The 16,049-nt window shown below is 33.4% G+C and overlaps 1 protein-coding gene and 1 long non-coding RNA gene across 7 annotated transcripts; one reads left to right on the top strand and one right to left on the bottom strand.

Annotated features, from left to right (window-relative positions):
- The first annotated feature begins 173 nt into the window (after positions 1 to 173).
- LOC126712997 (uncharacterized) lies at positions 174 to 8,735 on the top strand. Of its 6 annotated transcripts, none has more exons than XR_007651245.1 (7): positions 175 to 799; positions 1,968 to 2,037; positions 3,173 to 3,295; positions 5,496 to 6,408; positions 6,749 to 6,819; positions 7,082 to 7,148; positions 8,413 to 8,735. It is a non-coding gene; the product is annotated as an uncharacterized LOC126712997 (long non-coding RNA). The 6 variants fall into 6 exon arrangements; XR_007651241.1 differs by having other exon boundaries at positions 176 to 799; positions 3,150 to 3,295; XR_007651242.1 differs by lacking the exon at positions 5,496 to 6,408 and adding an exon at positions 7,804 to 7,910 and having other exon boundaries at positions 185 to 799; positions 3,150 to 3,295.
- A 2,699-nt stretch (positions 8,736 to 11,434) lies between these two features.
- LOC126696531 (uncharacterized) lies at positions 11,435 to 12,704 on the bottom strand. The gene is made up of 3 exons (XM_050393255.1): positions 12,176 to 12,704; positions 11,856 to 12,060; positions 11,435 to 11,759 (listed from the first exon to the last, which is right to left on the bottom strand). The coding sequence occupies exons 1-3, from the start codon at positions 12,702 to 12,704 to the stop codon at positions 11,435 to 11,437; spliced, it is 1,059 nt and encodes a 352-aa protein (XP_050249212.1).
- Positions 12,705 to 16,049: the final 3,345 nt, after the last annotated feature.

Genomic DNA, 16,049 nt, shown 5'->3' on the forward strand with positions numbered 1-16,049 from the left:
TGGGCCTGCCGCTGTAGAAGAGATCTATTGCGGCGGGCCAGTTGTCCCACCACAATAGTTCTAGTATTTGCGGCGTACTGTTACGGCGGGCCAATGAGCCGCCGTAACAGACCTGTTTTAGCGGCCCAAGTTTAGATATAGCGGCGGGTCATTGACCCGCCGCAATAGACCCTTACATTTCCCCCACTTCGACCTAAATTTTCCCTCAGTTTTTTTGCCCCTTTTCATTTTTAGCGCCTTTTCATTTCTCCCCCACACACACACACTCTCTCTCTTTCTCAGACACTTCGAGAATCTCCTCACTGTCTCGTGTCTACCAGTACCCACAACCACAGCCATCACCACCCACCACCACCACCACCACCCAACCCACAACCACCAAATCACAAACAAAAACAAACCTCTGTAAACCCAACCCAGCAAACTCAGTCACCACCATCCACCATCACCCACCCACCTGCCACCACCATAAACCCCAACCCAAAATCAACCCACCACTAGCCACCACCACTAGAAAACAACGACCAAATCACAAAACCCAACCATCACAAATCACAAATCACAAAACAACCACCATCACAAAGACAAAATCTAGCCATCACAAAATTTCACCCACCACCAAATCCGATCCACCACCAAACTGTGACCCACGACCCAGACCCACCATGACCAAGTGACCCACAGTGACCGCCGAAGCACTGTGACTCGCACCCATGGGAAATCGGTGAGAGGGAGAGAGAAAACGAGCAAGAGAGGGCCACAAACAACCCCACAAACGCTTCTCTCTCAGCTCCGCTAGGTATACTTTCATGTCCGATCCATATCTCTAAATATTTTCTGAAAAAAAAAAAAAAAAAAAAAAAAAAAAAGAAACAGAAAAGCTTTCACAAAGATAATATAGAAAAAGCTTTAAAAGCTGCGTTTCTTTTGAAGTTGAAAGAGAAATTTCATTTTTGCATGTTTGATTTTTTTCCTTTTCGTGTGCTCTTCCAAACAGAGCCAGAATTTTCTGTATGTATTGTTTTTTGTGTTTTTCATGTGTTCTTTTTGTTAAAGATCTGAAACGATAATGTCTTGTTAATGATTCTTAACAAATATGCATGTTTGTCATGTCTTTTAGCCTCAGATTGACAAAACCCACATTTTGTTTTAGCGTTTTATAATGATTTATATTGTTGTTTGGAATATTGTTCTTATATTATATATTATATAAATTTGTCTCTGTGTGTGAATCTTATAAAAAAAGTGTTCTTTTGTTTGTGTTCTCATGTTGTGGACAAAACTATGTTGTATAATAATATATTATATATGTCCGAAGTTACCCTTTTTGTTTGATAAAAATATATATAAAATTTTGGGGGGTGTGTAATATTATTGAAACCAATATATAATTGTTGTGAGAGGGTATATGAAGCTTGGTTTTTTTAGATTGTTGATCTGTGATTCTATGATGGGTTGGCCTATTTGATATTGCTATTTATTCTTTCGTAAATTTTGGTGTGTGTATAATATTATCGATATCGATATAATTGTTGTGAGAGGCTGTTGGAAGCTTGCTTTTTTAGATTGTTGAGTGGTGATTCTATGATGGGTTGGCCTATTTTGATGTTGTTATTTATTCTTTCGTAAATTATGGGGTGTGTATGATATTATTGAGCTCAATATAATTTTTGTGAGAAGTATTTGGAAACTTGTTGCTTAGATTGTTGATTGGTGACTATGATTTGTAGTCCTATTGGGGACCTTATTGTTATTAATGTTTGTGAGGGTTTTTTTGTTATTATTTGTGCTTATTAATGTTGAATAGATTATAATATAATCCCAAGAGATGCCTTGCATTATTGTATGTGCTGCGAGAGATAAGTAAAAGTTTCTTTTCTCTTGTCTGCTTTCACAGCTCTGATTTCGAATCAAAATCAATTAAAAATCACTTTCAAATTTTTTTTATTTCCATTTTTTTGCTTTAGGGTTATAGAGAGAAAAAGTTTGTTCAGCCTCAGACCAATTTCTTCACAATCCCAAAAATACCTTCTTCAAGTATCTCTCTCTCTACTTTTCTTTCAATTTTTTAAGGTATTATAACATTGAATTTGTTTGTACTATTGATTTGTGTAAGCTTTTCAGTTTGAGAAAATTTTAGCTGTTTTTGTTTGTGTGGATGCAGTTTGACTATATAGGTTTTGTTTTATTATGCAATTTGGATGTGGGTTTGTGATTGTTTCTCTTTTTCTAGTATTGGGTTGTGAGAATTGCTAATTAAAATTTCACTTCTTTAGTGTGTTTTGATGTTTCCTTTTTTACATGTTGTTGGGTTTTGTTGTGTGAATGAATGATTGTGTTGTTGAGCTCAAGTAGTTGGGTGTTGGGAGCTAAGTGCTTAGATTTTGATGTGGACATTATGGAGGGAACGGAATTGTTGTACTTTTAAGGACGTAGAAAGCACAGGGACTCAATTGATAGCAACGTTTAATAGTAACTCCATTGGAGAGTTTATAAAGTCTTTGCCTTTTTCTACATACTATTTCATTGTAATTCTTTATACTTATTGGTGTTCAGTGCACCTGAAGTAGTCTTTTGTCAATAGAATTATTATTTACCTCTTAAAAAAGAAAAGAGAAAGGTGAAGGGTGAGGTCCTAGCTTTAAGATCCATTGGCTGTTTGTGTAACTTACCAATAAAATAACTAAAATTTTATGTCGTAGTTTCAAATTTAGAATAGCCCATTCACTTGGAAAATCTGCGTATCTCTTTCATGCATATTTATGTGTCTGATGAAAGCATGAAGTCTATGTCATTATATCTAGTGGTAAACTAACTATATGTTGGTATAGAATGGTGTGATATCACTTAGGCATATCATTAATATATATATATATATATATTGCGTCAATATCCTTCTCTCTCTGTCTTTCTTATTGTATAAATATTAGAACAAAACAATTCCTTATAGAAGGATCTATGCACTATATTTGTTAAATTGAAACTGCTGTCCTTTTTTTTGGGGATGGTGGGAGCATGTCATAACAACCTCTGAGTTCTTGCTGTTTAATGTTGAAATGGTGGACTACTTTACTTTCAATTTTTTAGCTGGTATCTATATAACTATTGATTTATGTTGTTTTTATTTCCTTGGATTGGTGATTGTGAAGTGAAACTGGGTTCCATTAACCAGAGACTATAGCTATTGAAGATGCTGTCAGAGTTCTATTGCATGGTTTAGGGGAGGATATTAATAGAGAAGGTCTCAAGAAGACTCCTTTTCGTGTTGCCAAGGCACTTCGTGAAGGAACCAAAGGTGCTTTTTTAAACCTCCACTTTGTTAAATCTAACTACCTCTGTAGTCTATTTTTACCATTGATTATTAGCTATTCTTTTCTACCTATTCCTTATAACATTTGTACATAAAAATGTTGGTTAGAATAATATTATAGAACACAATAGAATTTGAGGGGTTTTTTTATATAATTTTTGTACACATGCAGCTGTATTATGAACTCTCAATTAAAGTACTTACTTTTTATGGATTTTCATCGAGGCTGTCATTTTGCTCTGCCAGTTTGACTTTCCCTAAATGACTTACTTTTTGCCATGCATTAAAGTGATTGTGTTTGAATTTGTTAAATTTGTTGTATATTTAGGTTGGTTTATGGCAATAGGTTGAAGAACTTACTAAAAAAGGAATGAGCAAAGCAGTAATAGTTGGTGGCATAGTTAGAGTAGAGTTTTTTTATTTTTGTGGGTCCCAAAAATTAAAGTTTATAGGTTTATTTGGTTTGCATCAATGGGGATTGATATCTTTTTTTTGTTTTATTAAGTGATTATGTTTTCTGTTTCTTTTGTCCATGTTTGTGTGTTTTACTGTGCATATGTGATTTTTTTTGGTTGTTGCTCTTTTTTTTCTTTTTTTTTTACTTGAGATGTGAGTTGAAGTAATGGTCAAATTTATAATTATTAAAACTATTATTGTGATTTTGGAGTGTCCTGCTGGTATAAGGATCCTCTCCATTTGAAATCCATTTCATGATTCATATTAAATGTGCAAATCTATAGGTGTATCTAGTGTCGTGTCATTTAAATTTGCAATTTGTAGTTCGTACACCATTAGATTAAGGAAATAAAACTTTAACCGTGAAATGGACTTTCTTGAATGAAATGGAGAGGATCCTGTGCTGCAGCTGACTTACTGGCTGTATTTGTATAGAATTTCGGTTGTACTATGATCTCTGTCATTTGGTAAAGTATAAAACTAGATTCCAAAACCTTCTGCTTATCATAAGCTCATAAAAGAAACAACCATGATAAGCTAAACAAACATGATAATGGTGGGCTTATCATGGGCGGCCCCCTCCAAGATGTGTATTTGTTTACCATAATTAATTGGTGCGAAAATGAAATGGGGTTTTACTTAGCTGAAATGGAGACCGTGGTATAATGGTTATTGTTTGGTATTGTTTAAACTTTACATTGACATATCAAAATTTATTTTTGGCATCTTATCTTGATGGGGATTTGAAGCTACTGATATGTGTTTTTAGTCTAAAAGTAGGGATGAGCCAATGATTGGCAGTCTGTTTCAGCGGAACCTGAGGTCATATATGCCTTCATCCCTTCTTGTTGAGAATAAGGACCAACTGGGTTAATAAATCTGTTGTCAAGCAATGAACTTTGAGTTTTTTGGTGGATAAATATTGAAAAGTAGAATAGGAACTTTCTCTTTTTGTTTAGCCTTTTAGTCAGGCAGGGATAACATGATTGCTGTTATGTGCAGTGTTACCTTTTGTATCTTGACTGTGCATTGATAAGGCTTGTGTTTATTTGTGTGAGTGACACCCAGGTCTAGTTCTCATATATGGGGAACTCTGTCCTGTTTTTTTGTTTGTTTAAAAATAATTTTATTATCTTTTAAAAAATGATGGTGTCTTTAGGCCTGAAGTCCTGAAGTAAGTAAAATTGATAGTTACAATTGAAATGGAAAATAATCAATAAAATCTACAATGGAACTTATCTCACTGTGACCCAAAACTCGTGAACATTCAAACAAAATTCTTAGGAACTACAGTTTTAGCTGATAGTTACAATTGGTATTGTGCATTTGGATCATTCACAGTGGTTTTATTTTTTTGGATTTTTCTATTCACTGATTTTTTTGGAATTTTTTTCTAAAAAGTTAACCTCTTTTTAACTGAGAAGCTCTCTAGCTTTTTTGGCTTTTGAGTGTTTGACAAATTGCGTTAAACAATGCTTTAAAGTGGTAGATTTATAAAGCATGATTAGTGAATTGTAGAGTTTTTTCAATAAAAGCTTCAAATTTTAGCTTCCTAATCATGAAGGTTGATGTAGTTAAGCTTTAAACTAGTTTTCTATTGGGGAGGGTTTGGGAATTGGGATAAGCTTAGGTCTTAGTTTTTTTTTCTAAAATACATTGAAAATGCTATTACTATTAGTTGTATGCATAATTTATATGTTTTTAATATATTTCATTCTTCTTTATTTAGGTTTTTTATTTATTAGTGCTCATTTAGATGGAGAAACAAATTTTTATAAATCTTTTCCCCTTTAAGAAAGAAACCAAATAGAATTCTCTTTTTTTTTTTTTTCTTCTTTTTTTTGAGAGAGAATTTGATTGGGAGGCATTGACTCTCTCCCTCAACAACACATGATGAGCCAATCCAGCCAAGGACTATAATATAAGCGAGTGAAACTTCCTCCAATCACAAAACATTGTATTCTGTATTATGGGTCCCAAACCTTCACCTTGATTCTCATTGGTGCGTGTGGTACACAAACACATGGTTGAGAGTGGAATTTTCTTACAAATTGGCTTGGGAAAAGATAGAAGAAGCAAAAAAAAAAAAAAAATGCATAATATAGTATAGTATAGAGTTTTTTTAAATAAAAGAGTGTCAGAGGTTAGGGTCAAGTGAACGTGCAATATTTGAAGCATAGATCTGGATCCACTCAAAGCACCAAACTCAAATTAAACAACACAAAATCAGTACAATATACACAATACATCACAACACACCAACACTTCTCTCACTCACTGCCACTCTTACCGGTCTTTTGTTTTTATACTTTCAAAGGAAAGAGAGAGGAGAGAGTGTGTGTCTGTGTGAGGTAGTGTTTAGAAAGAGAGAGAATCTAGAGAGAGAGAGTGCTTAGGTAACTAGCTTTCAGCTTCTTCACTGCTCACTTAATAGCCCTGACCCCAAGAAACAAAGCAGCAGTAGTGAAGCGATTGAATGGTTCTTCTCTGCTCCAACTGCTGCTGCTAGACTCTGCAAACCAGCATAGGAAGAAGGCGGTGGTTTGGCTTTTGTAGTAAAGATTGACACTTTGACTGCTATTATTTATGTTTGAAGAGGGAAAGAGAGAGAAACAGCAACAAGAAAGTACCTTCTTTCATGGGTAAGCCTAATATTTCTCTCATAATACCCCAAGAGCTGGCTCTTTCAACTTTCAACTTTGAAATTGGAAAAAAAAGGATGAGAAAAATGTAAAAGGGTTTATAAAGAGAAATACAAGTAACACTGCATGTCAATCTGTAACATTCAGTTCATTATTAGAAATTGAAAGAATACAAGGAATATAAAGAGAAATACAAGTAACACTGCATGTCCTTATTCTGTAATTTCATTTTGGATGCTATTAATGAGATTATTAGTAATTTCATTCAAAGAGATTATGCTGTAATTTCATACCAAATTCTTTTATTAATTTATTTATCATTTTGGTGCAAATATACTAGCTGCTGTGGGTGCGAGGGCTACCACTTCCATCACAACAAATCCATTGTGTGCTGTTAAGACCAGACTCCAGGTAAGTTGGGTGTGCTTCTCTTTGTAACGCCTTGTCTCCTTTCAATAAAATTATATATATATATATATATATATATATATTATTCTGTTTGCACTCATGAGTTTGTAGTTGAAGCTGTTTTATATTTCATCTTGCATAACACAAACTTGTGTGTTGTTTCTAGATATGCTTCCTTTGTGACTCACTCTTAGCTGAATTGCTTTGAAGTGAGTCTTGTTTGAAGATTAACTAAGGTTTATATATATTCTTTTCTTGTTGGCAGATTGCAAAAAGAAGAGGCACTACAAGTTTGTATAATCAAAGCAAATGAATTTGGTGAAAGACTTAAGGTTCTCTCTCTCTCTCTCTCTCTCTCTGTTTGTGGTGGGTTGTTGAATTGGGACAAGTTGGTGGCTTGCATGGAGTAATAAGGTGGTTTTAGCTGATATTGGGAGTGTTGACTGTTTTGTGTAATATTAGATGATTGTTGTTGAGTTGTTTTTTTGTTTTTGAGTTTTAATTCATTTTAAGGGCTTCTCTCTATCTTTTTCATACGTGGAACGCTAAAATGGAATTGCATATTTAAAGAGATGTCCATTCCTAAAGAATATTGCTAGTAATGATGTTATAGTTACCAAATGTATTGATAACTTCTCTATGCATTTAAATTCATTGTTTGATTAGGAACATAGCTAAAAGTGAATTATTAAAGATGATTTGTTTCTTAAATGAAAGTGAAATTGTGTAAATGAAATGTATGTTAACTCTTGGTTTGTGTTTTCATGAAATCACATTTTTAAATTGATATATTTCAATTTGATGTTAGCTAATACGCATTTCTTTTTATTGTGGGGTCATTTGATTGTTGGATTACATAGCAAACTCCATTTTATTGTGGAAATGTTATTCTTACTGAGTTGAGGCCTTTATGTTCAGTTCCTTTGTTATATTATAGCATACCTAGTGGATTGATATGACTTCCTTTTTTTTTTTTTTTTTTTGGAGAGGTTCATGTGATGAGTTGCTTGTAGAATGCCAATTTTCTCTTGAGGGTTACTGGTTGTTGTGGCAAAGTAGCACCAACAATTTTGGCACTGTTGCCTTTGGTTATGGTGAGGGGGACACTAGCTTTGTGTGCATAATTTTTGCATCATTCTGGGTTTTAAGATTGTCTCCTTTACAAGATTCCCAATGGAGAATTTATTGTTCTACCGTCAAAAAATTGAAAGATAACGAAATTTTAAAGTGATATCGTACTATATGAAACAATAATCATAATGTAATTTTTCTTTCTTTCTAGTGGCACCATATCATCTTGACAATTAGGCAATTTATCAATCTTATATATTGACATAAAGTGTAAAGATATTAATTAGTGTAAAGATATTCTTTCTTGTTATGCCTCTGCTTTGTAATTTCAAATTTTCAAAACTAGGAAGCTACAAAGAGAGGTGGTCCTCCCATAAAAGATCAAGACAAACTATAATGGTCAATCTAAAAGATCAAGAAACTATCTCTTCATTTAACTTGTTCCCATTTTTTACCTTGGTAATATTTTCTTGTCATTCTATTTCATTTATACGCACTTATTAAGTAATCATACTTTGTATGTAGGATGCTCCTCTGATCGAACAATCTCCAGCTCTCCCCAAATCATCAGCCGCATCTCATCAACCAAGAAGCTTATAAGTTTTATCTTGGAGTTCTTGGACTTTTTTGTGTACAAAGAACTATAGAAGAAGAACCACATTTTTTCAAGTCTTGAAGGATATTTTTAAACACTTTGAAACTTTGATTATAGTATTAGATTAATTTCAGCGGTTGTTTTATTCAAATGACCACATCTTTTTTTTTGTTAATTTTAAGATGGTGATTATAGACAATGTTATATATTTGATAATATATTTTTATGTTAATATTATGTTAGTTTCAAGACATTTGTGGTGTTGTTAATTAGTTACATTTGTGGTATTATGTTAGTAGAATTAAAACTATTACAGATTCTTTGTAATAGGTTTGTGAATTATTTATTTATTAGCAAACTGCGGTTTTAAAACCCACCTTGAAAAAAAAACGACTATAGCGGCGGTCAAAAAGCGCCGCTAAAGGTTAAAAAGTACAATTAATCTATTTCGGTTGATTGACTATAGCGGCGCCTTTTGCCCGCTGCTAAAAGTCAATTCCACAAATTTTGAACACATATAGCAGCGGTTTTATACCCGCCGCAATAAACCTTCACCCGCCGCTAAAAGATACATCTATAGCGGCGCTTTTTGTGACTGCCGCAATCGACCTATAGCGGCACTGCAACACTGGTGGGGACAGCCCGCCGCTATAAGTCGAATGTACCTTTAGCGGCGCTTTTTGGGGCTTTAGCGGCGGTTCTAGCCCGCCGCAATAGCCCGTTTTTCTTGTAGTGATTGGCCACTTTTTGTATTTTAGATAGGCTAATATAAGTGCTCTAAGTTCAAAAGGTTATTATCTTGTTTGTGAAGCTAGGAATTATTGTATAAAAGTATAAACATGTATATATATAATTATATAACAGTGTAGTTTGTAATATGTTTGATCTTACTTTAATCGCTATAAAAAATAAATCAAAAACTAGGTTTTAGTGGCTTGTTCAAGCGGTGAGTGAGATCTTCACAAAACTGAATAGTGCAATTTTCTCAACAAAAAAATCACTATTTTTTGAAAGGTGAAATTTGGGATCGATGTAAGGCTAAGTAAAAGGTGAGAGGGAAAGAAACGATAGCTATAGCCACATGCAATTAGAATTAAGGCATAATTATAAGAAACTAGCATGTAACTCGTGCTTATGCACGGGAATGATGAATTGCAACAGTGCTATTGATATTAGCTTGGGTTATAAAACATATAAGATATTAGTTTGACCAGGACATTTGGAGATACTATAATAGTCTTTTCTTGCAATTTTCATGATATTGATTATGCCAAATTTCTCATTATATTGCTATTATGTATATAATATTGAAAATCATTATTAGATATTACATATACAACATCAATTCACAATTATTGTCCGTGAAATTCTTCTAAATACAACACAAAATAAAAGAATAAACTGGTCCAAAAACATCTCCTAAATTAATAGGGATAAGTGCATGAGATCGTTCAGCTTAATTACAATTTGTTACATTCAAGATCCAGGAATACAAAATATCTGAATAGAAATAGTATAAAAAATATGCTCATTAGTTCAGAGAACAGCAAAAATTTATACAATTTAATTTGTTTGGAAAGCTAACAAAAACAAGATTCAATTTTGAATCTAATTGAATTTTCTCTAAGTATTGGTTATATGTGTGTGTGTGTGTGTGTGAGATTAGGTTTTTTATGGTTTATTTATATTGAACTCCTCATTTTTTATATTGAATTAACTCAGTTTGCACAAAAATTAAAAAATATATATTAGATAAGACAAGTGACGCGAAATTAAACTTTAATTGAATTCTAATTTTTACACTGAATTAATTAATTTGGCACAAAAATTTAAAACGTTAGATTAGATAGGACACATAATGCAAAATTAAATTCTAATTAAATTCCAATTTAAAATCTAAATACATTTTCTTTCAGTTTTGCCTATATATATATATATATATAATACAATATAATATATAGATGAGGTTATACTTTACAATGGCTTGCTCCAATGAGAATGCAAGATTGTGACCAAAAAAAAAAATTCTCCAAATATCAATTTACTAAAATTCATTAAGCCCAACAATTTTTTTTTTTTTTGGTTGAGAAGACAACAAAATTAATTTGGTTATTCATAACATCACATTTTTCACTGGAATTTCTTCAAAACTCTTATATTCATAACTAAACAAAATTATATTGCACAAATTACAAAATCAACACCGTTCTTTCAAATTATGAAAAGCGAAAATTTCACTTTATAGTAACGAGATTCTACTTCATGCTCATTTTCATGAATGTATACAATCTGAGTCATATGATTAATATTGAAAAATATTATCAGTAATTTTACTAATAAAAAATATGATCAGTAATTTATTTATGAAAAATATTATCGCTGGTTTAATTTTTAGAAGAAAAACAAAAACAGACATATATGGCCATACCTCACAGTAAAAGCATTATACTTGTGAGTTTTGATTTCTATTTAGCATTCAAATTGGAAAACAAAAATATATAAAGTCTAATTAGAAATTCAAAAGATCCAAAAACAATGGGTGAAAAATGTTAATGTACGTACGTTTTCCCTCTCATTCCATACGTTATCAATAGTGGCAACATCAACGTCTTAGTTGAGGAAGGAGGATATGGGCAAGTTTGAGTAAAAACTGAGATGAAAAAAAAAAAAAAAAAAAAAACAATGTTATTAATAACGTTTCGGAGCCTGTTTCGGTTCATCCAGTGGAATGGAATATTTCGGTATCGGCCGATTTCGGCATACCGTTTCAGGGTGTTTTGGGGTTTCTGAAAAAATAATTTATATATATTCTTGTAGAACATAAAATTGTCAATTCTAATAAATAAATAACTAAATATCAAATAATACAAATCATTTAGTCTTAACTCTTAAGTCTTAAACATTAATATAACATCAATTTAACATCATGCAATAAGAACATTTAACATAATATTACTCCTCCTCCTCATCATCATCCATGAGAAAAGGATCAAATTCATCATCAAAAGAACTTCCACAAGAACTACTAGCACCCATTGGAAGATTTGTCAGGCCATGTTCATTGTTGTTGTCATCATCATCATCATCATCATCAACATCAATAGTTTCAAGTTCAGCATCCTCTTCCACATTCACTAGGGGTGCTGGTTCATTAAGACAGTCCCAATTTATGTCATCTGGATTAAGAAGTGCAGGTTCTTCAGCCACCCAATCTCCCATCAAGTCAATGTTATACAAGCTTATAAGATCCAATGCATACTTATTCCTTTGAATGTTCCTACCAATGAGAATATTAAACATTAGTAACATTTTATAAATTATAATTATTTGAAAGTACATTTCATTTACATATGAATAACGATTATAAATTTACCTTTCTTGAAGCCTCAAATTATAATGGACAAAGACCAAATCATTTACTCGTTTATGTTCCAATCCTTTTCTCTTCTTTGAGTGAACATATTCAAATGTGCTCCAATTTCTCTCAGAACCAGTTGCACTACAACATTGACTTAGCACACGAATGGCAAATGATTGTAAGTCTGGAGCTCCAAGTCCAAATTGCTCCCACCATGAAACTACAATAACAAATAAAAATGTAAAATAAGCATTACTCATGTAATCTTACAATAACAACTATAAAGGATAAATAGACATATTAAAAGGAAATACTATTAAATTATTAATGTTTACCTGGATTTAGTCTCTCTCGTTGGCGGATTGCTAGTGATGTGTCAAAGTCACCAATTAACTTTTTGTACTCATCAAGTTGTGAACTTATTTTGTCTTGAATGTCAGGATCGGGAACCAGCCTCATTAGAGTGCTTAGCAACCCTCTTTGAACTTCATTTTGCCTTTTAAATGAAGACCTAAAGTAAATTGCAGGGTTAAGAAAGCAACCTGCTGCATGCAGAGGACTATGAAGTTGTTTGTTCCATCTAGCATCAATAACTCTAATATAATGTCCATACAAAGAAACTTTGTTCTTCAACCTTCTTTTTATTTCCTCTTTTGCTTTGTCCATTGCTTCATACAAGTACCCCATAGCAGGTTTCTCATCCCCATCAACAAGACGAAGTACTCTAACTAAAGGCCCACCAACTTTCACTATGTTCTTGCATTGAGACCAAAACGAATAATCTTCCAAAACAATTTTACTTATCTCCTTCCCAACGGCAATCTTAGCATGGGGGCATGAAAGCCATTTATCCCAAGTGAACATTTGTCTAAGCTCTTTTTTGAACCTTAGCATGCTCTATAGACTTAAGAAGTTAGTGGCAAACCTTGTAATTGCAGGACGACATAACTCCCTTCCATTTGTAAAATCTTGCCTCATCAAGTCTAAAACAACTCCATGGTTGTAAATGAACTTTGTTATCTTTTTTGCCTTCTTAATTGCTTCATCAACAAAAGGGAACCACCTAGGATTAGCAATATTCTCCAACATCAAGTCTATGCAATGAGCTGCACAAGGAGACCAAAATAAAGTACCATACTTCTGCTGTAATTTTTTTCCAAGTTTTTTATAGGCAAAAGCATTATCTGTAATCAATTGCACAATATATTCCACACCAATTTCTTGAACAACATAATCAAATATATTGAATAAAGTTTCAGCATCCTTTGTAAGGCCTGAAGTGTCAATAGATTTCAAGAAAATGGCACCCCTTGGACAATACACCAAAAAATTCATTATTGGTTGTTGTTTTTGATTTGTCCACCCATCAGACATCATCACTGAACAGCCATATACTTTTCAATCATTTTTTATATCTAACAAAAAATCATTAACTTCATGGACAGCATTTTTCAAAAGTGGTCCCCTCAACTCATAAAAAGAAGGCCCCTTAAATCTCGGCCCAATAGCAGCAATGCAATCTATCATAAGTTGATAATAGGGTGACTGAGATGCATAAAAGGGTACATTAGAATGATACCACCATCTTGCCACATTCATTTTTGCATTATCAGTCATTGCTTTTGTAGCCAAAGCACTTCTTATAGAAGGTTGAGCACCAAGGGTTGTTCTAGGAGCAAAATAACTCTTAATTTTCTTCTTTCCTCTTAATTGACCCATATCAGTGTCAACATCCTTTGCCCTAGATTTTTGTTTACCTAATGTTTGAGTGGGACTCTTTTCAACAACCCTAACCTCATCATCCTCCTCCTCCTCCTCCTCATCAACATCATATGGGTTCCCAATTTCTTATTGAATCCTCTTTTTAGTTTGTTTAGATTTTTTCAAGTCTTCAATCATTTGTTTCATTTGAAACCTAATATCATATGAAACCTTTTTACATGGTTCAACTTGACCCCTAATCCCAGCAAGATGATACTTAAGTCTAGTAATACCACCCTCTTTAATCAACTTATTACAATGCAAACATATAGTGTTATTTTTTGCGTTAGGCACTGCACGGGCATGAGCCCATGCAGGATCCTCTGATCTTGCAGGGGCAAAGCCCACAGAAGCAAAAGAAGTACCTGCACGGGCATGAGGCCATGCGGGATCCTCTGAACTATGATGAGCCATAGTTTACTGTTCAATGAAATGAAATGAAATTCAATCAAATGCATGAAGTTAATGAACAAACAAATCACATATCTTAAGAAAAAAAAAAAAAAAAACACGATTTGGCTGAAGCTTGAATCCGAGAGAGTGAGAGTAAAATTTATGAAGCTTACACAATTTTTTCAATCACATATCTTAACAAACAAATCACATATCTTAGTAAGTTCTTAAATCTTAACCACAAAACAAATCATAAGAAAAAAAAATTTATGATTTGGCTGAAGCTTGAATCTGAGAGAGTGAGAGTAGAGAAAGAATACCTGATTTGGCTGTTCAATACTTTAATTAGAGAGAGTGAGAGAGTCAGAGACAGAGACTGAGAGAGCACAGCACAGAGCCAATGAAATGAGAGAGCACACTGAGCACAGAGACACCACAGAGAACACGACGGCGGCAGTGAATGAGGTATTTCAGAGTGAAAGAATGAAAGAAAAGAATAGATTTAAGAATCTGAGATTAGGTCTTTTAGTAAAGTCCAAAATGGTGTTGTTTGGACCTTTACTGTTTTATTTTTTTATTTATTTATTTTTATATATAATAATAGGCCGAAATTTGCGTACCGGCCGAAATTTGTCGAAATTTACCGGAATGGCCTGAAACTACCCGAAATCTAACCCAAGGTGGAACGGGGGGTATTCTGGTACCGGTTTGCATACCGGTACGAAAAATTTCTGCTGTTCTGGCCGGAACGGAACGGTATTAATAACAATGAAAAAAAAAAAAAAAAAGCCAACCTTATAGTAGCTAGTCAAAGATGCTACTCAATATTGTACCGTATTGGCTGGTATGGCCGGTATTTTCCCTACCAAAGCTTAAAACAGTACCGAAACACATGTGTTTCGTTCCAGTTCAAATACCGGTTATACCAGGTTGTTCCGGCTATATCGGATGAAATAGCATATTTCGGCCAGAAAAATTGTACTAGACCAGAACATGACTTTCAGATCAAAAGGAAAGAAAAATTTTTAGATCCAATATCTCTTCCCTCTTTCAGGTACATATTAACTTCCAGTCTCTCACTATGCTACTGCCGTCGCCAGAAAATCACCGCCACGTTACCGGAGTCCCATTTCGTTGATCTCCTTCTCCTCCCACTTCTTCTTCGTTAAATAACCCAGAACCTCTTTCTTGGCTTTTGTTTTGCGTTAGCTTGGCTTTTCAATTTCTTTTGTTTTGTCTTTTTTTTGTTTGAGGGAAGCTACGTTTACAACATTTTTACAACAAATTACAGGTGGTTAGTTGTTATTGGTTCAAATTTGAACCTAACACTAAGATTACTTTTTTGTCCCAACAATAACAACCAGTAATAACCTGCCATTTAGGATTTGTTGTAAAAATGTTATAGACATATCATTTCTCTTTTCATTTATGTGCTTGACAACTTTTACCCAACTTTTACTACTAATAAATTCCAAGTTCCAACTTCAGCCCTTTTATTATTAATTTATTTGAATAAAATAAGTTTATATTTTTTTTTTATTGTTTTGTGTGTCTAACACCTAGTCACGTGAAGATAAATTCAAACTTAACTTCCTTTTATTAAGTTTTTAATTTTTTTATGAATTTTTTTTTGGCAAAAATCTCATTTTCATCCCTATATTTTCACACGATTCTCACTTTGATCCCTATTTTTTATTTTCACTGCTTTTAGTCCCTAAAATCAAAAAAGCAATCTCGTTTTTGTCCCTACCGTCAGTGTCCTAATAGCAAAGTCCTAGGTGGTAGACAGAACACCCTATTAACTGATGTGACGCTGATGTGACACTGATATGGCGATCAAAATATTATTTGGCATTTTTATATGCCACATCAACATTTTAATTTTGGCGAAAACTACATTTTTGTCCCTACATTTTCACGCAATTCCACTTTGGTCCCTAACTTTTATGACCACCGCTTTTAGTCCTTATCCTGAAAAACGCGTCTCGTTTTTGTCCCTGCCATTACATCAGATACAAAAAATGCACACATGGCAAACAGAGTGCACTGTTGGCA

This window comes from Quercus robur, chromosome 2 (assembly GCF_932294415.1).
Source record: "Quercus robur chromosome 2, dhQueRobu3.1, whole genome shotgun sequence".
NCBI lineage: Eukaryota > Viridiplantae > Streptophyta > Magnoliopsida > Fagales > Fagaceae > Quercus > Quercus robur.

Coding starts and splice junctions, on each gene's coding strand:
- LOC126696531 (XM_050393255.1), bottom strand. CDS start 12,704: ATGTTCACTTGGGATAAATGGCTTTCATGCCCCCATGCTAAGATTGCC. Junction 12,061..12,175: donor ACGAGAGAGACTAAATCCAG/GTAAACATTAAT, acceptor TTGTTATTGTAG/TTTCATGGTGGGAGCAATTT. Junction 11,760..11,855: donor AATTTGAGGCTTCAAGAAAG/GTAAATTTATAA, acceptor TCTCATTGGTAG/GAACATTCAAAGGAATAAGT.